Raw genomic sequence first — 23780 nt, 5'->3', positions numbered from 1 at the left:
CGGCTGGGAGCTGTGGCCTGAGGGCCATAGGTACCTCAAGGGGCGGTAACCCTCGGACACCGTGGTGGACAGCGGTGGTGAGGGAAGCCGTCCGACTGAAGAAGGAGGCCTTCCGGGTTATGTTAGCCCGGGAGACCCCAGAAACAGTTGCAGGGTATCGACTGGCCCGGAGGGCTGCGGCTTCGGCCGTGACCAAGGCAAAGCAGCGGGTGTGGGAGGAGTTCGGAGAAACCATGGAGAAGGACTTTCGGTCGGTACCAAAGTGTTTCTGGAAGACCATCAGACACCTCAGGAAGGGAAAGCGGGGGACCATCCAAGCTGTATACAGCAAGGAGGGGACACTGCTGACCTCAACTGAGGAGGTTGTTGAGCGTTGGAAGGAGCACTTTGAGGAACTCCTGAACCCGACTAATCCACCCTCTACGATCGAGGCAGAGCCGGAAGATGATGGGGGGTCGTCAATGTCCTTGGAGGAGGTCACTAAGGTAGTCAAACAACTCCACAGTGGCAGAGCCCCAGGGACTGATGAGATCCGTCCAGAAATGCTGAAGGCGCTGGGTGTAGAGGGGCTGTCTTGGTTGACACGCCTCTGTAACACTGCGTGGAAGTCTGGGTCAGTGCCGAAGGAGTGGCAGACTGGGGTGGTGGGTTAGGGTTAGGGTTAGTGGGTTTGGTGGTCCTAATATTCAAAAAAGGGGACCAGAGGGTGTGTGCGAATTATAGAGGCATCACATTACTCAGCCTCCCAGGGAAAGTGTACTCCAAGGTGCTGGAAAGGAGGGTCCGGCCGATAGTCGAACCTCAGATCGAAGAGGAACAATGCGGATTTCGTCCTGGTCGTGGAACTACCGACCAGCTCTTCACTCTCGCAAGGATCTTGGAGGGGGCTTGGGAGTTTGCCCAACCTGTCTACATGTGTTTTGTGGACTTGGAGAAGGCTTACGACCGGGTCCCCCGAGAGGTCTTGTGGAGGGTTATGCGGGAGTATGGGGTGAGGGGGTCCCTACTTAGGGCCATCCAATCCCTGTACACCCAGAGCGAGAGCTGTGTCCGGGTCCTCGGCAGTAAGTCGTCTGCCTTTCCGGTGGGTGTTTGCCTCCGCCAGGGCTGCGCTTTGTCACCAATCCTGTTTGTGATTTTCATGGACAGGATATCGAGGCGTAGCCGGGGGGAGGTGGGTTTGCAGTTCGGTGAGCTGGGGATCACGTCACTGCTTTTTGCAGATGATGTGGTCCTGATGGCATCAGCTGCCTGCGACCTCCAGCACTCTCTGGATAGGTTCGCAACTGAGTGTGAAGCGGCTGGGATGAGAATAAGCACTTCTAAATCTGAGGCCATGGTTCTCAGCAGGAAACCGGTGGCCTGTCCGCTCCGAGTAGGAAATGAGTCCTTACCCCAAGTGAAGGAGTTCAAGTATCTGGGGATCTTGTTCACGAGTGAGGGAACCATGGAGAGGGAGTTTGGCCGGAGAATCGGAGCAGCTGGTGCGGTTCTGCAGTCGCTATACCGCACTGTTGTGACGAAAAGAGAGCTGAGCCAAAAGGCAAAGCTCTCGATCTACCGGTCTATCTTCGTCCCCACCCTCACCTATGGTCATGAAGGATGGGTCATGACCGAAAGAACGAGATCACGGATACAAGCGGCCGAAATGAGTTTTCTCCGGAGGGTGGCTGGGGTCTCCCTGAGAGATCGGGTGAGAAGTTCAGTCATCCGGGAGAGACTCGGAGTAGAGCCGCTGCTCCTTTGCGTCGAAAGGAGCCAGTTGAGGTGGTTCGGGCATCTAGTGAGGATGCCTCCTGGGCGCCTCCCTAGGGAGGTGTTCCAGGCGTGTCCGGCTGGGAGGAGGCCGCGGGGTAGACCCAGGACTAGGTGGCGGGACTACATCTCTGCACTGGCGTGTGAGTGGCTAAAGATTCCCCAGGCAGAGCTGGTTGATGCTGCTAGGGAAAGGGATGTCTGGGGCCCCCTGCTGGAGCTGCTGCCTCCGCGACCCGACCCTGGATAAGCGGATGAAGATGATGATGATGATGATAAATAACCATGGATTATTGACCATCTATAAATATGATTATAAATAACCATGGATTATTGACCTGCTATAAATATGGATATGAATAACCATGGATTATTGACCTGCTATTAATATGGATATAAATAACCATGGATTATTGACCATCTATAAATATGATTATAAATAACCATGGATTATTGACCTGCTATAAATATGGATATGAATAACCATGGATTATTGACCTGCTATTAATATGGATATAAATAACCATGGATTATTGACCATCTATAAATACTGTATGGAAATAAATAACCATGGATTATTGACCTGCTATAAATATGGATATTAATAACCATGGATTATTGATGTGCTATAAATATGGATATTAATAACCATGGATAATTGACCTGCTATAAATATGGATATTAATAACCATGGATTATTGACGTGCTATAAATATGGATATGAATAACCATGGATTATTGACCTGCTATAAATACTGTATGGAAATAAATAACCATGGATTATTGACCTGCTATAAATATGGATATTAATAACCATGGATTATTGACGTGCTATAAATATGGATATGAATAACCATGGATTATTGACCTGCTATAAATATGGATATTAATAACCATGGATTATGGACCTGCTATTAATATGGATATAAATAGCCTGGAAGGGGGCGGGGGAATGGGTGTATAATGCTGGATTATGGACCTGCTATAAATATGGATATGAATATCCCTGGATTATGGACCTGCTATAATATAAATAGCCTGGAAGGGGGAATGTGTATAATGTACATGCTCAGTATGTGTGGAAGGTGCTGTGATATTCGTTGAATTGTGTGTTTTAGTTTTTTTTGTTTGTGGTGTGTGTGTGTGTGTGTGCGTGCGTGCGTGCGTGCGCATGTACGTTTCTGGGCTTGTGTGAGTACGGGTGTGTATCACATCTAACCTGTGTGTGTGTGTGTGTGTGTGCGCAGTCTCTGGTGCTGTGCTGCACGGTGTTCTCCTGCTGCTGCTGTTGCTGCTGCTGCTGTTTCTGCTGTGGGAAGTGCAAGCCCCCGGAGGAGGACGGCAACTACCAGTACGTTGACCCAGAGGACCTGGAGGCGCAGATCAAGGCGGAGCAGGATGGAGGTGAGAGAGAGGGAGGGAGGGAGGGAGGTGAGAGGGAGGGAGGGAGGTGAGAGGGAGGGAGGGAGGGAGGGAGCTGGGAGGGATGGATGGATGGAGGTGAGAGAGAGGGAGGGAGGTGAGAGGGAGGGAGGGAGGGAGGGATGGAGGGAGGGATGGAGGTGAGAGGGTTGTGAGAGGGAGGGAAGGTTAGATGGGGGTATTGGAGGAGTGTGGGGTATTGGAGGAGTGTGGGGTATTGGAGGAGTGTGGGGTATTGGAGGAGTGTGGGGTATTGGGTGTTGGAGGAGTGTGGGGTCTTGGGTATTGGAGGAGTGTGGGGTATTGAGTATTGGAGGAGTGTGGGGTATTGGAGGAGTATTGGGTATTGGAGGAGTGTGGGGTATTGGAGGAGTGTGGGGTATTGGGTATTGGAGGAGTGTGGGGTATTGGGTATTGGAGGAGTGGGGGATATTGGAGGAGTGTGTGGTATTGGAGGAGTGGGAGATATTGGGTATTGGAGGAGTGTGGGGTATTGGAGGAGTGTGTGGTATTGGAGGAGTGTGTGGTATTGGAGGAGTGTGTGGTATTGGAGGAGTGGGGGTATTGGAGGAGTGTGGGGTATTGGGTATTGGAGGAGTGTGGGGTATTGGAGGAGTGTGGGGTATTGGAGGAGTGTGGGGTATTGGAGGAGTGTGGGGTATTGGAGGATTGTGGAGTATTGGAGGAGTGTGGGGTATTGGAGGAGTGTGGAGTATTGGAGGAGTGAGGGGTATTGGAGGAGTGTGGGGTATTGGGTATTGGAGGAGTGTTGGGTATTGGAGGAGTGTGGGGTATTGGAGGAGTGTGGGGTATTGGAGGAGTGTGGGGTATTGGAGGAGTGTGGGGTATTGGAGGAGTGTGGGGTATTGGAGGAGCTCCTCCAGAGGCAGGCCTCTTCACAGATGCCGTCTTTTCAGCCTGATTAGACACTGTCTCTTCCATTCAGAGAGGAGGAGTGTGTGTGGGTGGGGGGGGGCTCTTCCATTCAGAGAGGAGGAGGAGTGTGTGTGTGTGTGGGGGGGGGTCTCTTCCATTCAGAGAGGAGGAGTGTGTGTGTGTGTGTGTGTGTGTGTGTGTGTGTGTGTGTGTGGGGGGGGGGGGGGGTGGTCTCTTCCATTCAGAGAGGAGGAGTGTGTGTGTGGGGGAGGGGGGGGGGTCTCTTCCATTCAGAGAGGAGGAGTGTGTGTGTGTGGGGGGGGGGGGGGTCTCTTCGACTCAGAGAGGAGGAGTGGGGGGGGGGGGACAGTGTGTGTCCAGGTCTCTTGCCCTGGTGACCAGCCTGGTCCTAGTCTGGCTGAGCTAGTCCGCCCTGGTGACCAGCCTGGTCCTAGTCTGGCTGAGCTAGTCCGCCCTGGTGACCAGCCTGGTCCTAGTCTGGCTGAGCTAGTCCTCCCTGGTGACCAGCCTGGTCCTAGTCTGGCTGAGCTAGTCCTCCCTGGTGACCAGCCTGGTCCTAGTCTGGCTGAGCTAGTCCTCCCTGGTGACCAGCCTGGTCCTAGTCTGGCTGAGCTAGTCCTCCCTGGTGACCAGCCTGGTCCTAGTCTGGCTGAGCTAGTCCTCCCTGGTGACCAGCCTGGTCCTAGAGGACTGTAGTTTAGTCCCTCCTGAATCCAGGGTTAGGGTCAGGGTTAAGACCCTGGCCAGGATAAAGGGTCAGGGTTAAGACCCTGGCCAGGATAAAGATGCGTTTTGTATTGACCTGTAATGTTGAACCCTGTTGAAGAGCTTTCATCCTGTCTCCCCCACCTTCCAGGGGACACGATAATCATAGAGCAGCCCCTCCCTAGCCCGGGGGCTGGCCCTGGCTCTGGGACAGAGAACCCTGGGACAGAGAACCCTGGCGAAACATTGCCGGAGTCCAAATGACTTGTAAGAACCGCCCGTTCCTTTACTCGTTGTGCTGTTTTCCACTGGCTGGGTGCTGCATCCTCCCCTGTGGTGGTCCTATTGTCTGGCAGACACCATCCTCATCCATGTTTCTCATCTATGTCCAATCGCTGTGACACTATGCATGGCCATGCGCCTGACCACACCCTAACACTAACCATCATCTAGGTCCAGTTGCTTTAACACTCCATGCATGGACATGCCCGACCACACTTCATTTTGTTTTTGTTTTGTTTGTCTCTCGCCATCCATGGCTGCTCCACATCATGTCTTGGCAGGAGTGTTGTTATAACATTGTTATAATGTTGAGGCCCCTGGGGCTCTTGAGATGACATCTCTTCACACATCCCTGTCCAGCAGGCCAGAGCACTGCTCACCAGCACTGTAGCCAGGGTCCTTCTCCAACACTCAAGAGATTTCTCCTGGGCAGCAGTGAGTGTCCGTGTTTCTGCGCCATACAGCAGAACGGAGTCGAAGCTTGACTTTACTATTCAACCATGTCTTATAGTGGAGTCAAGCTCTTCAATTCAACCTAACTGTCAAAAGCAACCCTAACAGCGGGGCTGGTGCTTTTCCTAGGAGCTGATAGCCTTACAGCTGTCTGGGGCTGTTTCTAGAAGCTACTCTTAGCTTTGACTTGTCTCCCCTCAGGTTCTGGTTATGGATGGGTTAGGGTTGTGGTTATGGAAGGGTTAGGGTTATGGAAGTGTTAGGGTTATGGTTATGGAAGGGTTAGGGTTATGGAAGGGTTAGGGTTATGGTTATGGGGGGGTTAGGGTTATGGAAGGGTTAGGGTTCTGGTTATGGAACGGTTCTGGTTATGGAAGGGCTAGGGTTATGGAAGGGTTAGGGTTCTGGTTATGGAAGGGTTAGGGTTCTGGTTATGGAAGGGTTAGGGTTCTGGTTATGGAAGGGTTAGGGTTCTGGTTATGGAAGGGTTAGGGTTATGGAAGGGTTAGGGTTCTGGTTATGGGAGGGTTAGGGTTCTGGTTATGGAAGGGTTAGGGTTCTGGTTATGGAAGGGTTAGGGTTCTGGTTATGGGAGGGTTAGGGTTCTGGTTATGGAAGGGTTAGGGTTCTGGTTATGGAAGGGTTAGGGTTATGGAAGATTTAGGGTTCTGGTTATGGAAGGGTTAGGGTTCTGGTTATGGAAGGGTTAGGGTTCTTGTTATGGAAGGGTTAGGGTTCTGGTTATGGAAGGGTTAGGGTTCTGGTTATGGAAGGGTTAGGGTTCTTGTTATGGAAGGGTTAGGGTTCTGGTTATGGAAGGGTTAGGGTTCTGGTTATGGAAGGGTTCTGGTTATGGAAGTCTGGGATCTGAGCCGAGGGACAGCAACATGCGTGTCCCTTGATCATATTAGCTGCTGTGGTGTTAAACAGTCTTCTCCATGTTGATCTGCTCTTAATTAGCATGAATGTCCAGAGTCTCTTTATGGCCACTGATACTCTAGATGGGCTAGATTGCAGTTAAATGTTATATGCAACCAAGTACTCTAAATAGAGATTAGGCCCTATGTATGTGTGCATGTCTATGAATAAAATGTAAATACTATTCATGGAGATTCTGCTGAACAAACTGTATGTGATGTCTCCTCAGTGGAGACGTACATGTTCCTAGTGAAGCCTGTTTACCATGAGCTGATATCGCTTGACCTCTGTGGGTTCTGATATGAGAGGTAGACGACCGCTGGGGTGACCAGGAATCCACCCTTCAGACCTGATACCGTCACCGTGTTCAAACCTGTCAGTGAAGCAGGGTTCACCTCATTAACCCAGAAAACCTTCTGGCATTGCAGGCAGCGAGTCCCATGGCTCTGAACACTGAGGAAGCTGTGAGCCTGTCCCTGTAACTACGTTATAAACCCTACTCCCACCCCACTATGTGACGTTCAAACCAGAGTACTAGACAGATAGATAGTGATAGATAGATAGATAGATAGATAGATAGATAGTGATAGATAGATAGATAGATAGATAGATTGATAGATAGATAGATAGATAGATAGATAGATAGATAGATAGATAGACAGACAGATAAATAGTGATAGATAGATAGATAGATAGATAGTGATAGATCGATAGATTGATAGATTGATAGATAGATAGATAGATAGATAGATAGATAGATAGATAGACAGACAGATAGACAGATAAATAGTGATAGATAGATATTTTGTGTTATAGTGTCCTGCATCAGGAGATGCCCAGCCAGCCCGCACAGGTTTACAAGACACTCAAATAATATATATACAAACACAAAGATGTCCGTGATACGACATATAAAACATGTCCATACAGAGCCATGCTATAGCATATAAAACATGTCCATACAGAGCCATGCTATAGCATATAAAACATGTCCATACAGAGCCATGCTATAGCATATAAAACATGTCCATACAGAGCCATGCTATAGCATATAAAACATGTCCATACAGAGCCATACTATAGCATATAAAACATGTCCATACAGAGCCATACTATTATAAAACATGTCCATACAGAGCCATACTATAGCATATAAAACATGTCCATACAGAGCCATGCTATAGCATATAAAACATGTCCATACAGAGCCATGCTATAGCATATAAAACATGTCCATACAGAGCCATACTATAGCATATAAAACATGTCCATACAGAGCCATGCTATAGCATATAAAACATGTCCATACAGAGCCATGCTATAGCATATAAAACATGTCCATACAGAGCCATGCTATAGCATATAAAACATGTCCATACAGAGCCATACTATTATAAAACATGTCCATACAGAGCCATGCTATAGCATATAAAACATGTCCATACAGAGCCATGCTATAGCATATAAAACATGTCCATACAGAGCCATGCTATAGCATATAAAACATGTCCATACAGAGCCATGCTATAGCATATAAAACATGTCCATACAGAGCCATGCTATAGCATATAAAACATGTCCATACAGAGCCATACTATTATAAAACATGTCCATACAGAGCCATGCTATAGCATATAAAACATGTCCATACAGAGCCATACTATTATAAAACATGTCCATACAGAGCCATACTATAGCATATAAAACATGTCCATACAGAGCCATGCTATAGCATATAAAACATGTCCATACAGAGCCATACTATTATAAAACATGTCCATACAGAGCCATGCTATAGCATATAAAACATGTCCATACAGAGCCATGCTATAGCATATAAAACATGTCCATACAGAGCCATACTATAGCATATAAAACATGTCCATAGTGTGACGATTCCGTCTCGGTCACCGCCCTACCCGATGTAGTTGACTCCCAAACCATCACACACTTTTTTCCACCAATCAACTGTCACCAAATCCACTCAACCAATTCCAGTGGTTTATTTAGAGGCTCTTCCCTTATTCCCTAGAAGCGCGCGACAAAACAAGGAAGTGGCTAGACCGTCCTTTGTTCGAATTGTTTCATTGATAATAACCACCCAAGGAATAGCATTCAGCTGCGGGATTTACAAACTAGCGATTATTCACTGTAGCCTACTGATGAAACTTACGGGGTGACAGTGACGGTGTCGTGAGTGGAATTGTTATTTTGTTTTGTGCTGGTCGAGATTTAAGTTGTAGCCTACAGATCCAAAGACTGAACTGAGCCAAGGACTCTTAATTTTTGTGAGGTTTTGCGCTGTCGGAATTGGACTGATGTAGCTGGATCTGACTGATTGGTGCGATATATTTTCGATTTGTGATTGATTTATGGTGACGGCCTATGCGAATGAACTGCAATTTGTTTTGTTTAATTGCATGCTTTGGTTGAATATATTTTGATTTTGCTCCGTATATTACGTGTGCATGTGCCTTATTTGCCCTATTGAATGCAACGCATTGGTACGGTGTATTATTTAAATGTGTGTATAATGGTTATGAGAAAAATATAATTTAATATTAAGAACGGAAACATTGGTACCTGTATGAGGGTTCATGATAAGTCAATATACTATAAAATATACAAATATAATATAAAAGAGCTGATACATGCACCCTTTGTGAGGTTGACTGACCATAGGGGATAAAAAAGAACCTTAAATCTTTCATTGTCAGGTTTAGCCTGACTGGCAACCACATTATAAAAATAGTCAAACCGTCACATAAAAAATGGCAACCACGAAGGGACCTATCAAGCTTTAATACAGTTATACCAAGACCGTTCTAAACTCAAACTTCTGATATAAGAGCACATTCAAAGATGCAACCATCCATCAAGTATACCTGAAAAGAAATTTAAAAAAAAATCTAAATGGAGAGACAAGCAATGGACCAGGATGTGTTGACTCTTTTTGATCCCCTAAATGAGACAGGAATCCGGCCTGTACCCCGCCCACGTTCAAGAGGGACAGGAAAAATGCCATCTCCTATTCAACACACAACATCAAACACCCTTGTGGATATGGACCTGACTCCGTCTGTGCCGATGGAGGCACCAACTACTGCCCAAAATCTAGCTCCACACATCTTCCAGGAGATGGACCTAACTGAATACATGCATTTTGCAGCAACAGCACCCCCTGGTGTCCACAGGGAGGACGGAAATGTGGAGCACAACACACATCAATCATTGTTGGAGAACTTTAATAAACTGACTGCTGAGCAACAACGCCTCAGTCAAACCATGGATGGCGCACTGGAAGCTCTCACACAAAAGCTCTTGAAAATGCACGAGCTTGGACAAAAACAATTACTGGAAGCCATGGAAAAACAATTAGAAAAACATTTGGAGTTTAACCGATCACAGTTCAGTTCCACACTCTCTTGGAGACTACAGCAACACCAGTCACAAGTTATGGAGGATGTAAACCTGGCATTGGTTCCTCTGGTAACCACCATACGGAATGTGGCATCTGACATTACCAAATGTACACATCAGCTGGACACTATGGCATCTGAATTGACATCCGTCAGACAGTATACCCTCCATGCCACTAACCAGGTTTCTTCCGCGGTCCAGACCACACCCCTTGCCCCTCTAGATGTCACGCAGCCAGTATCAATTCATCCTCGTCACCGACTGCAGTCAACCATGCAGGCTGGAGCCTCAGGACCAGAACTCCTTTCCCCTTCTACTTCTCCCCTTAAGATGGATCTAAGAAGCGGATACAAAGGGAAAAGCCCGATTAAACTGCAGTTCCCTTCTTTTGGAAGAGTTGAGGACACTCAAGATCCCCTACTGTACCTGGATACATGTCGAGATTATCTTGCCCTTCACCCTCTCACCGATGAGGAGCTGGTCGCCACTCTCAGAAGCGTGCTGCATGGCACAGCCCGAGACTGGTGGGACGTTGCTCGCCTGGACACCACCTCCTGGACTGAGTTCGAGCAGAGGTTCCGTGCAGCCTTTCTGTCAGAGGATTACCAAGATGAGCTGGCGGAGAGAGTACGGACTCGTGTACAGGCTGAAGGGGAATGTATTCGTGATTTCGCCTATACTTACCGCTCTCTCTGTAGACGCTGGAGGCCTGACATCGAGGAGAAAGAGGTCATCAAGTTGATCCTGAAGAACATTAATCCTCACCTAGCCAGCCAACTGAGAAGCACTCAGGTCACCTCTGTTGACTCTCTGGTCCGCCTGGGCCAACAATTGGAGAAGGACCGGGAGAACCAGCTCCAATATGAACAGAGAAAGAAGGCATCAAAACAACAGCAGCAACTCAAACCTACCCCGTTTTTGCCTACACATTCAGCCTCACCAGCTACATCCATCTCAACCCCTAACCCTTCTCAGGTGATGTGTTGGAGATGCAAAAGTTCACACCCACCTAGAGAGTGCCCTCAGTATCAGGCCAACAGAGGCAACAAACACTCAAAGTCCTCCGGGTTACAACCTGGGCTGGGTTCCAATCCCACAATATCCACTCTCCCAGCCTCTGAGTGTCCTGGGAAATCACCACTTTCCTTTCAATCCTGCAGCTCTGCCTCTTTGAACTCACTTCCTCACCAGTTGTTGATTCCTCTTATCATCGGTCCATGGAAAGGCGCAGCCATTGTGGACACAGGTTCAACCTACACCCTGCTGAATGAAAAACTCTGGACAGAGGTGAAAGGCAGCAATGAGGAGCTGAAACCGTGGACAGAGGGCCCACTATACCTGGCGGATGGGGGAACCAGACAACCCCTGGGGTGGGGAGACATGACCTTCACTATACACAACCGAACATGGGTCTTCCCTTCTGTTGTGCTGTCCTTGCAATCCCTGGCCTTCCCCGTTATCCTGGGATTGGACTTTCTGTTCTTTAGTGGACTCCAGATCAACATCATTGAACAGACCTACTGGTTCTTGCAAGATCCACAGGTCAGACATCCATTCATGCGCAGCTCACTTAACATCAATGACTGGGGACCAGCCTCACCTGTCGCATTTTTTTCTGCTACAGCCCCGTGTGACCTTACACTTCTGGGTGCACTAGAAGAGGGGACCGATCCACTCCTCCTGGCTGTCAAAGATGTTCAGCTCCCAGAAAAGGAAAAAACATGCTTCCTGCAGCAGCTACGAGATAATGCAGATGTATGTACCTCAGCCCTGGGCCGCACCAGTATCCTGACCCACAAGCTCTTCCTCACACAGGATATACCTCTCAAGCAGAAGCCATACAGAGTCTCTCCACCTAAGCTCAAAGTGATGAAGGAGCTCATTGACGAGATGCTGGCCGACGACATCATAGAGCCATCATCCTCTGCTTGGGCTGCACCTGTAGTGATGGTACCCAAGAAAACTGGAGGACTCAGATTCTGTGTCGACTACCGGAGGCTGAATGCCATCACGCACACTGATGCCTACCCCTTACCCACGGTTCAGGAGATCCTGGAGTCTCTCGCAGGAGCCGCAGTGTTTTCCACCCTTGACCTGAATCGTGGATATTGGCAGGTCAGAATGGATCCAGAGAGCCAGAAAAAGACAGCGTTTGTCTGTGCTCATGGGCTCTTCCAATTTAAAGTCATGCCCTTTGGCCTAAAAAACGCCCCAGCCACTTTCCAGCGGCTCATGGAAATTACCCTTGGGAAGCTTCGTGGGAGAATCTGCTTTGTATACCTTGATGACATCATAATTTACTCCCCGACCTGGCAACAACACTCCTACGACATTCAAGCTGTTTTCAATGCTCTGAGGAATGCCAAACTGACAGTCAATATGCAAAAGAGTCATTTCTTCCGATCTTCCCTTAACTTCCTGGGCCATGTCGTCTCTGCAGTTGGTGTTCAGGTGGATACAGAGAAGACACAAGCTGTACAGGATTTCCCTGTCCCGAGGAATCTCAAGGAAGTCCAGAGGTTTCTAGGAATGTCCGGGTGGTACCACAGGTTCGTGCCTAACTTCTCCCAGCTGGCAGAGCCCCTGAATGCAATGAAGCGCAAGGGAGCCAAGTTTATCTGGACGCCGAAGTGCCAGGATGCCTTTGAGACCCTGAAACGCTGCCTTGTGTCCCCGCCCATACTGGGACATCCAAACTTTAACCTGCCCTTCATTGTCTACACCGACGCCAGCGAGGTTGGCCTTGGTGCAGTTCTGGTTCAGCAGACGGGACTTGGGACCGAAGAGGTTCTAGCATACGCCAGTCGCAGTCTGAACACCGCTGAAAGGAACTATTCCACCACCGAGCAGGAGTGTCTGGCAGTCGTCTGGGCGTTGGAAAAATGGAGATACTACCTGGAAGGAAGGCTGTTCTCTGTTGTGACGGACCACTCCTCTTTGGTGTGGGTTTTCAAGACCCAGAAACCCAGCACCCGTCTCATCAGGTGGGCCTTACGTCTCCAGGAGTTCATTTTTTCAGTGGAGTACAGGAAGGGAAAGTACAATACGGTGCCTGATGCGCTGTCCAGAGCCCCAGCTGATGGACATAGTCCTCCCTTGCCCACCTGTGCCTCTGTCCTGTCCTTCAAGCTGGATCTGGTGAAAGACCTGCAGATCTCAGACGAAGCCCTCTGGAAGGCTCAACAAGCAGACCCAGACGTACGGAAATTGTACCAGTCTGTTGTGGATCAGGGTGAAGTTGTGGAGAACTCGGCTACCAAATATACCATCTTGGAGGACAAGGTATACCGAGTGGTGCAGCTGCCTCATAAGACGCTGTACCAGGTATATATACCATCACCGCTACGAACCCAACTCTTGCAGCTCTTCCATGAGGACCCCTTGGCTGGCCATCTGGGGAGGTTCAAAACCTATAAAAGATTGCAAGCCTTGGTTTATTGGCCAAACCTAAGCTTAGATGTCAAACATTATGTCCAATGCTGTCAGATATGCCAACAACACAAGCCGGAATGCCGGAAACCTGCTGGAAAACTCCAACAGACTGTCGTCCATAGCCCTTGGGAGATGTTGGGGGTTGACCTGATGGGCCCTTTCCCTAGAAGCTCCAAGGGAAATGTCTACCTCTTGGTATTTGTAGATTATTACTCACGATGGGTGGAGCTTTTCCCACTACGACGTGCAACTGCTGAGACTGTGTCCAAGGTACTTACAGAGGAAATCCTAACCCGCTGGGGAGTACCAAACTTCATCCTTTCAGACCAGGGCTCACAGTTTGTTTCCTCTGTCTTTGAAAGTGTCTGCAAGCAGTGGAACGTGGGTCCGAAGAGGACGACCGCTTATCACCCGCAGACAAACCTAACAGAAAGGATCAACCGGAATTTAAGAACCATGATTGCCTCCTATGTTGATGACAACCATAAGCACTGGGATAAATACCTACCCGAATTCCGGTTTGCATTGAACTCTGCTGTCCACGAATCCACCGGAGTGACACCTGCTGAGGTGAACCTCAACCGGCCTCTCAGGGGACCCATGGAGGTTCTGTTGCTGCCCCGAGAGTGCACTCCTCACGCCCCAGCATTTGGAAAGGTTGCCCAGCTGTGTGAGCTAAAAGACTTTGTCACCAGCAAGCTCAAGAACGCTAGACAGAAACAGAAGAAATACTATGACCAACATCGGAGGGAAGTGGAGTATAAGGATCAAGACCGAGTCTGGATGCGCACCCACCCGTACTCCAAAGCTGAAAAGTCCTTCTCTGCGAAAATAGCCCCGCGATGGAAGGGACCTTACCGTGTCATACAGAGAGTGGGTGCCCTTACCTATCAGATTGCATTGGAAGACACTGGAGAGGATGTCAGAGTGGTGAATGTCACCCGTCTCAAGCCCTGCTATCCCTCTGCCAAGGAAATGGAGGAACAACAAAGTCGTTCAGACCGACAGCGTGTCCTCGACATTTTTGCTGAAGAGAGTGGAGATGAGGAGTTTCTGGGTTTCAACTCTACGGCTGAGGGGATGGAGGACCAGTGCCGCTCGGACCGCCAGAGGATCCTGGACATTTTTGCAGAGGAGAGCGACGATGAAGATTTCCTTGGTTTTGAGTGAAGTAACGCCTCCCTGCCGTCTGGCTTTCTTCAAAGGGGGGGGAGTGTGACGATTCCGTCTCGGTCACCGCCCTACCCGATGTAGTTGACTCCCAAACCATCACACACTTTTTTCCACCAATCAACTGTCACCAAATCCACTCAACCAATTCCAGTGGTTTATTTAGAGGCTCTTCCCTTATTCCCTAGAAGCGCGCGACAAAACAAGGAAGTGGCTAGACCGTCCTTTGTTCGAATTGTTTCATTGATAATAACCACCCAAGGAATAGCATTCAGCTGCGGGATTTACAAACTAGCGATTATTCACTGTAGCCTACTGATGAAACTTACGGGGTGACAGTGACGGTGTCGTGAGTGGAATTGTTATTTTGTTTTGTGCTGGTCGAGATTTAAGTTGTAGCCTACAGATCCAAAGACTGAACTGAGCCAAGGACTCTTAATTTTTGTGAGGTTTTGCGCTGTCGGAATTGGACTGATGTAGCTGGATCTGACTGATTGGTGCGATATATTTTCGATTTGTGATTGATTTATGGTGACGGCCTATGCGAATGAACTGCAATTTGTTTTGTTTAATTGCATGCTTTGGTTGAATATATTTTGATTTTGCTCCGTATATTACGTGTGCATGTGCCTTATTTGCCCTATTGAATGCAACGCATTGGTACGGTGTATTATTTAAATGTGTGTATAATGGTTATGAGAAAAATATAATTTAATATTAAGAACGGAAACATTGGTACCTGTATGAGGGTTCATGATAAGTCAATATACTATAAAATATACAAATATAATATAAAAGAGCTGATACATGCACCCTTTGTGAGGTTGACTGACCATAGGGGATAAAAAAGAACCTTAAATCTTTCATTGTCAGGTTTAGCCTGACTGGCAACCACATTATAAAAATAGTCAAACCGTCACAATACAGAGCCATACTATAGCATATAAAACATGTCCATACAGAGCCATACTATAGCATATAAAACATGTCCATACAGAGCCATGCTATAGCATATAAAACATGTCCATACAGAGCCATACTATTATAAAACATGTCCATACAGAGCCATACTATAGCATATAAAACATGTCCATACAGAGCCATACTATTATAAAACATGTCCATACAGAGCCATGCTATAGCATATAAAACATGTCCATACAGAGCCATGCTATAGCATATAAAACATGTCCATACAGAGCCATGCTATAGCATATAAAACATGTCCATACAGAGCCATGCTATAGCATATAAAACATGTCCATACAGAGCCATGCTATAGCATATAAAACATGTCCATACAGAGCCATACTATTATAAAACATGTCCATACAGGGCCATACTATTATAAAACATGTCCATACAGAGCCATACTATAGCATATAAAACATGTCCATACAGAGCCATACTATTATAAAACATGTCCATACAGAGCCATACTATAGCATATAAAACATGTCCATACAGAGCCATACTATTATAAAACATGTCCATACAGGGCCATACTATTATAAAACATGTCCATACAGAGCCATGCTATAGCATATACAACATGTCCATACAGAGCCATGCTATAGCATATAAAACATGTCCATACAGAGCCATGCTATAGCATATAAAACATGTCCATACAGAGCCATACTATAGCATATAAAACATGTCCATACAGAGCCATGCTATAGCATATAAAACATGTCCATACAGAGCCATGCTATAGCATATAAAACATGTCCATACAGAGCCATGCTATAGCATATAAAACATGTCCATACAGAGCCATGCTATTATAAAACATGTCCATACAGAGCCATGCTATAGCATATAAAACATGTCCATACAGAGCCATGCTATTATAAAACATGTCCATACAGAGCCATGCTATAGCATATAAAACATGTCCATACAGAGCCATACTATTATAAAACATGTCCATACAGAGCCATGCTATAGCATATAAAACATGTCCATACAGGGCCATACTATTATAAAACATGTCCATACAGAGCCATGCTATAGCATATAAAACATGTCCATACAGGGCCATGCTATTATAAAACATGTCCATACAGAGCCATACTATAGCATATAAAACATGTCCATACAGAGCCATACTATAGCATATAAAACATGTCCATACAGAGCCATACTATAGCATATAAAACATGTCCATACAGAGCCATGCTATAGCATATAAAACATGTCCATACAGAGCCATACTATAGCATATAAAACATGTCCATACAGAGCCATGCTATAGCATATAAAACATGTCCATACAGAGCCATACTATAGCATATAAAACATGTCCATACAGAGCCATGCTATAGCATATACAACATGTCCATGCAGAGCCATACTATAGCATATAAAACATGTCCATACAGAGCCATGCTATAGCATATACAACATGTCCATACAGAGCCATGCTATAGCATATAAAACATGTCCATACAGAGCCATACTATAGCATATAAAACATTTCCATACAGAGCCATGCTATAGCATATAAAACATGTCCATACAGGGCCATACTATTATAAAACATGTCCATAGGGCTACGGATACAACGCTCTCCATCGTAGTTGCCATGCCTTCTCAAGGAATTTACTCAATACAAAGACTTCATTGAACAGCCAGCTTAGCATATTACATGCTGACAACCAAAACAAATTAGGATTCTTAGCCTGTACTTTTTGAATGAAATGCTTCTTGGAGTGCCATACAGAGGACAATGAAATACAAAATGGCCAACTTAGTAGTGTACTTATGCACCCCAAGAAAACACCTCAAGGCTCTATTCTGAATTGCCTTACATTCATTGGCCTCCTCAAAGCCCCACACTCTTGCTGCGCTCTAGCTGCCGAGTCTGCCAACCTTTTCCTCCCTCCCAGAAACTCATATATTCATTCAAAACAAGTACTAGTTGAAAATCTGGTTGGTCCTGTTGGATGTAGGTAGTCAGTGTCGTTGAGGCGGTTCTGTTGGATGTGTTTTTGTGTCAACAGAAGAGGGTTTCAGAGGAATGGCATAGTATACTGGGAATCATGAGGCTCGGTGTGTTTAGCTAATGCCGGAAGTGACAGGTGCGTAGGGTAGGGTTAGGTTGCTTCACTAATCCCAGTTGCTTCACTGTCTTTCTCTCATTTTCTCTCTCTCTCCCTCTCTCTCCCCCCCCTCTCTCTCAATCTCTCCCCCCTCCCTGCAGGTGCTGGTGGCCCTATCCTGATCCAGCCTCATTCCTCTGCCATCACCTCAGAAACGGCCTCTGCAGCCTCCTCCAAGCCCCAGCCATGACCCAGCCAGACACCTCGCCACCCCACCAACATCTCTCCTCAGGTGGGCACAGGAGGGTCCTGGAGGGCCCTACTACCCAGAGCAGCGGGACCCGTGGCAGGACTCTCCGTGACCAGCCAGACAGCCACTCTGCTCTCCCCTCTAGTGCTGCACAGGACTGAAGGACACAGCCTTCATAGTGCCTAGTGACCACGGCTCCTGATGACATGCCACACCCCCCTTTTCCCTCTCTCTCTTTACCGACCAATCAGTGGACTGAGACACTGTGGACTTTCTTTCTGTCTTCCCTCCCATCTCTCTCCATTCATCTCAGACTCTTCTAGTTACCACTCAGAGATGTGGGGCTTCACAAAGAGCTTGGTCCTGACCCCTAACCCCTGACCCCTTGCCCTGGTCCTGGACACTAAGGCCTGACCCCTTGCCCTGGTCCTGGACACTAAGGCCTGCCCCCTGACCCCTTGCCCTGGTCCTGGACTCTAAGGCCTGGACTTGAGAACTGGAGGATCTGTGGAAGCTTCCCTCGTGCATGCGTTCCATCTGACTGACTGCATGTCCCACTGTACAGCACCTACTGCCCCCACGCTGGTCTCTAATAGCACCATACTCCCCCCCGGCTGGTCTCTATTAGCACCATACTCCCCCCAGGCTGGTCTCTAATAGCACCATACTCCCCCCAGGCTGGTCTCAAATAGCACCTAACCCCCCCCCCCCCCACTGTACAGCACCGGCACATATATGCCCACACACCTATGCAGCCCCCTTCACACTCTGATACACAGAATAATAATAATAATAATAATACACTTTCTTTGTATAGGACTTTTCATACAGAGACTGCAGCTCAGTGCTTTGACATTTCTGCACACCACAGAATTAAACATAATAATAAATAAACCATAATAAAATAAACCATAATAAATAAACCACATTGTAAAAACCAGAATAAACCAGAATAAAATAAACCCCATTAAAAACTAGAATAAACCATTCCAAGGGGCACAAAACAGGGAGGACCAGAGTTCAAGAATAAAATAATTTCAAGAAAATAATTGCAAAGAATAGATAAAATAAATATTTAAAACATAATTTTAAAGTGTTGTTAATTATAAGACAGATTAAAAAGTTGTCTTGAGTTGCTGTTTAAAAATGTCCACTGAGCCCACCTCTAATTCAATTTGGTACGATGTCTCGATTTCAATTTATGTGCATAGTGGATGAAAGGAGCTTCTGCAAAAATTTTTTTGGGGGGGAATGTTAAAGACCTGCTATGGAGGAAGAGAGCGAGAGAGACAGGACAGCAGTGATGTAGGAGGAGGCTGGACCGTTATGAGCTCTGTGAACAAGCAGAAGGACTCTTAAAGATACAGGAGGCAGTGCAGTGTGGATACAGCAGGAGTCATGTGCTCTCTTCCTTGTTTTGGTTAAAAGTCTAGCAGCAGTTCTGAATCTCAATCTTGAAGTTTTTGGGAGACCAGTAAAACAGCATTCCAGTAGTCCAGTCTGCTTAATAAAAGCATGAATGAGCTTCTTCTGCTGGCCCTTTCAAACACCGCACACAACCTACAGGCGCGCACACACACACACGGCAACAACCCCCGTCATCACCAGCCCCCCCCCCCCTTCGGCTGGGGCAGGCATTAACAAGCTCTAGATAAAGGATATGGGAGGTGTGGCCAACTCGGCATTGAAAGCCCATGTTTGTTTTTATATAGGTATGTTTGATGCTTTCATTTTGCCTAAAAACATTTGTTTTTTCTCATTGCCAGTTGTAATTTGCGCTGTTTGCAGTCACCTGTTGTGATGTTATAATTATATTGCACCAAAGCCAAATTAGCTACCCCACAACTACCCTTCCATAATGTGCAGTCAGTGTCCTTACTCCCAAACACTTGGACTGATGGAAATGCTCTGCTCTCTGTTCACCAGTATAGATCTTAGAGGAGTTTAGAACCAGACCTTGGTCACACAGGAGGCCTGGGGTTTTGGGTCTGCCTGGACGGCAGGACTGGATTTGCAGCTCTGTCACTGTTCTTTGGCTCCCCTGCCCAAGGCAAGCTCACCGGAGCTCAGAGCATGGTCTGCTATCTGACTGGAGTGTGGAGGTGATTATAGAAACCCAGGATGTGTGCACCAGGGTCGGTGCAATTTTTAGAAACTGTGACACAGGTTGGTGATTATTTCATATTGCTAGCTGTTGGAGGTGGAGGGTTAGCAAGTTTGTTTTTTCCGAGGATGGTGATGGAATGTTCATTCCCCTAACTACTTTCATCAGTGACACAGGACCAATCAAATTAGTTTGCAGTGTGAACATTCCGTGCCATCCTAGGAAGAAAAAAATCTAGCAGAGGACAGGGCTAGCTGCTATCTGTTTGAGGTGGAGGGTTAGCGCTAGCTGTTGAGGGGGAGGGTTAGGGCTAGCTGCTATCTGTTTGAGGTGGAGGGTTAGCGCTAGCTGTTTGAGGTGGAGGGTTAGGGCTAGCTGCTATCTGTTTGAGGTGGAGGGTTAGGGCTAGCTGTTGAGGGGGAGGGTTAGGGCTAGCTGTTGAGGGGGAGGGTTAGGGCTAGCTGTTGAGGGGGAAGGTTAGGGCTAGCTGCTATCTGTGTGAGGTGGAGGGTTAGCGCTAGCTGTTTGAGGTGGAGGGTTAGGGATTGCTGGTTTTGGTGGAGGGCTAGCTGTTGAGGGGGAGAGTTAGGGCTAGCTGCCATCTGTGTGAGGTGGAGGGTTAAGGCTAGCTGTTTGAGGGGGAGGGTTAGGGCTAGCTGTTTGAGGGGGAGGGTTAGGGCTAGCTGTTTGAGGGGGAGGGTTCGGGCTAGCTGTTGAGGGGGAGGGTTAGGGCTAGCTGTTTGAGGGGGAGGGTTAGGGCTAGCTGTTTGAGGGGGAGGGTTAGGGCTAGCTGTTTGAGGGGGAGGGTTAGGGCTAGGTGTTTGAGGGGGAGGGTTCGGGCTAGCTGTTTGAGGGGGAGGGTTAAGGCTAGCTGTTTGAGGGGGAGGGTTAGGGCTAGCTGTTTGAGGGGGAGGGTTAGGGCTAGCTGTTTGAGGGGGAGGGTTAGGGCTAGCTGTTTGAGGGGGAGGGTTAGGGCTAGCTGTTTGAGGGGGAGGGTTAGGGCTAGCTGTTTGAGGGGGAGGGTTAAGGCTAGCTGTTTGAGGGGGAGGGTTAGGGCTAGCTGTTTGAGGTGGAGGGTTAGGGCTAGCTGTTTGAGGGGGAGGGTTAGGGCTAGCTGTTTGAGGGGGAGGGTTCGGGCTAGCTGTTTGAGATGAAGGGTTCGATTCTATTGGTGTTAGTGTCATAGTGGAGAATAGTGACTGTGGAAGGTCTTGTTGGTGCATCATTGTGGTTCTTTGTGAGGTCAGATAGAATTAATCCACTCTCCAAGCTCTGTGCGTGTGCGCGTGCGCGCGTCATAGAAATTGTAGTTTCACCACCTCACCAGGTGGTGAAACTCCCATTTCTATGACACGTGTTCATGCTTGTGTGTCATAAGTAAAGAGGATCATTGGTTGTGTCCCACCATCACAGCAGGGTGTGAAGGCCATGGTCTGCTCACACCTCTAGGCTAACTTAGGGTTAGGGTTAACCCTAACCCTAACCATGTCAAAGCAAACCACTGATCTTGAGCTCTGGATGTCATTCTGCTCTTTATTTATGTTTACATCGGATGATCTATCTGTAGATTATTTTTCTTTCTCTTTTTTCTTTTCTTTTGTTTTTCTAAACTCTAATTTTAGTTATAGCCAAAACTCCACTAATGACTTCTGGTTGTGTTTTTGCAGGACCGTGATAAACCAATGCATTTCAACTTCAGATGTATGTATGGCCATTGACCCTAACCCTAACCCTATGGCCATTGATTTCTGTGGAGAGAAGGCCATTTATTCTTGAAATCTCAGCTGTAAATACTGATCTGTAAATACAAACACCTTAGGTGTTACATGCAAATAACATTCGTTTTTGGGAATTATTGTGAATGAAGTCGTTTTAATCAATCCAATTTTTAATGGTGTACATTCTTTGTTTTTTTATTTTTGTTTTTATTTGTGTCAAATTTGAGCTGTTTTAAATGTGACCCATTGACAGACAGTGATGTTGACTTCAGCCAGATTAAGGTGGAGCTGGTTGATGGCGGGACAGGTCTTGAGTTAAACTGTTTGTATCCGTTTCCAGCAGAATCCAGTTCCTCCTTTTTTCCTGGAGGATGTAGTCGTTCCCTCTCTTGTGGATCTCAAAGGAAGTCGTTGGTGTCAGGGTGAGGGAATAAGTGTCCTGTGTGCTCACTTTAATCCAGTGCTTCACAAACCAGGAGATGGACTGAGCATGTGCACACATGGGAAAAGGGTGGAGAATCTGTCTCGGCATCAGTGGAGGGTCAGGGTTAACCCTGTCCCCACCTCACCACTCCCCCAGGGACGAGGAGAGACTAACCCTGCTGCCCTATCAGAGAGGCGGATGCTAGGGGACAATAACCCTGCTGCCCTATCAGAGAGGCGGATGCTAGGGGACAATAACCCTGCTGCCCTATCAGAGAGGTGGATGCTAGGAGACCCTAACCCTGCTGCCCTATCAGAGAGGTGGATGCTAGGAGACCCTAACCCTGCTGCCCTATCAGAGAGGTGGATGCTAGGAGACCCTAACCCTGCTGTCCTTTCAGAGAGGTGGATGCTAGGAGACCCTAACCCTGCTGCCCTATCAGAGAGGCGGATGCTAAGGGACCCTAACCTCAGAGAGGTGGATGCTATGAGAACCTAACCCTGCTGCCCTATCAGAGAGGTGGATGCTAGGAGACAATAACCCTGCTGTCCTATCAGAGAGGTGGATGCTAGGAGACCCTAACCCTGCTGTCCTATCAGAGAGGTGGATGCTAGGAGACCCTAACCCTGCTGTCCTATCAGAGAGGTGGATGCTAGGAGACCCTAACCCTGCTGTCCTATCAGAGAGGTGGAGGCTGGTTGGAGATGTGGCAATGTTCTTTAGTTCTGTCATGCGTTGTTCGCCATGCTCTCTCATGGACATAATCTGTAAATGTGTATTTATATGATTGAATCAAAACCAATAAAAGGGAGATTTATACAACTCCTGTGTTGTACAGTATGTGTGTCCATTTGTGTTGAATGATTGACTGTAAGCATAGTGTTTTAGAATGTTATTCTACTTAGTAACCAAGAATATTGAATAATGCAATAGTTTCAAGAAGCATGGGGCTCAGAACCAATGTGGACCAGTTCACTGCTGGGAGACAGTGATCCCCAGCAGGCTGGGCTGACCAGTAGTCTGACCAGTATGAATGAGTGTGAGGCCATTGGGAGGCGTGTTCAGCTGACTCTGCACCAGCCCAGGACTGCATGGCCTATAAATGTCTCTAAGCTCATTAACAGATTAGTTACGCCTGAACACTTCAGATCACCAGCAAATACCTCATCACTTTGGCAACCAGGAAACTGGGTACAATACTCTCCCCAGGCTGGTCTCTAATAGCACCATACCCCCCAGGCTGGTCTTGGTTGGGAAACCTGGGCAACTCCTTATGCACCTGGATCCTGGACTTCCTCTCAGGGAGACGACAGGGGTGAGAATAGGTAACACAGCTAACACCTCAGTACAGGTGCTGCCTTGGCCCTAGGCTGTATTCACTGTACACCTATGGCTGCGCTGCCAAACAACAACAACTGCATCATCAGATTTGTGGATGACACCACTGTGGTTGGTCTGATCTCGTCTAGTGATTCATCAGAATTGGCCTACAGGCGGGAGGTGTCAGACAACTAGAGAGAGTCAGACGGGCCAGGAGACCCGACATCTGCCCCAGTCTTGCCTAACCCTAACCCTTGCCTTGTTAGTTATAACTTAAGTCACCATGATTCTACGTAACCTTAATATCTATATCTATCTATCTATATATAAGATTATACACTCATGATGTATCTTAGTTTTCATTCAAGAACAATAAATAAGTCAATTAATATATATATAAAAATGCATAAAAAAAGTATATTAAACGAGAGAAGGTCCAGATAGGGTTAGGGTTAGAATAATACAC

General features: G+C 47.3%; 1 protein-coding gene across 2 annotated transcripts in view; it reads left to right on the top strand.

Moving 5' to 3' along the window:
- dnajc5ga (DnaJ (Hsp40) homolog, subfamily C, member 5 gamma a) overlaps positions 1–20155 on the top strand; it is a 33274-nt gene extending 13119 nt beyond the window's left edge. The window contains exons 4-6 of one of the 2 annotated variants that reach the window (XM_084439472.1): positions 3003–3159; positions 4931–5046; positions 17660–17770. In XM_084439472.1, coding sequence (XP_084295598.1) covers positions 3003–3159; positions 4931–5043 — 270 coding nt within the window. In that variant the 3' untranslated portion in view covers positions 5044–5046; positions 17660–17770. Of the gene's footprint in view, positions 1–3002; positions 3160–4930; positions 5047–17659 lie in introns of both variants that reach the window. The other variant, XM_084439473.1, reaches the window with a different exon arrangement.
- The last annotated feature ends 3625 nt before the right edge of the window (positions 20156–23780 follow it).

The sequence above is a fragment of the Borostomias antarcticus genome (assembly GCF_949987555.1).
Source record: "Borostomias antarcticus genome assembly, chromosome: 6".
Taxonomy (NCBI): Eukaryota; Metazoa; Chordata; class Actinopteri; order Stomiiformes; family Stomiidae; genus Borostomias; species Borostomias antarcticus.
This window is presented reverse-complemented; position numbering and strand designations above follow the sequence as displayed.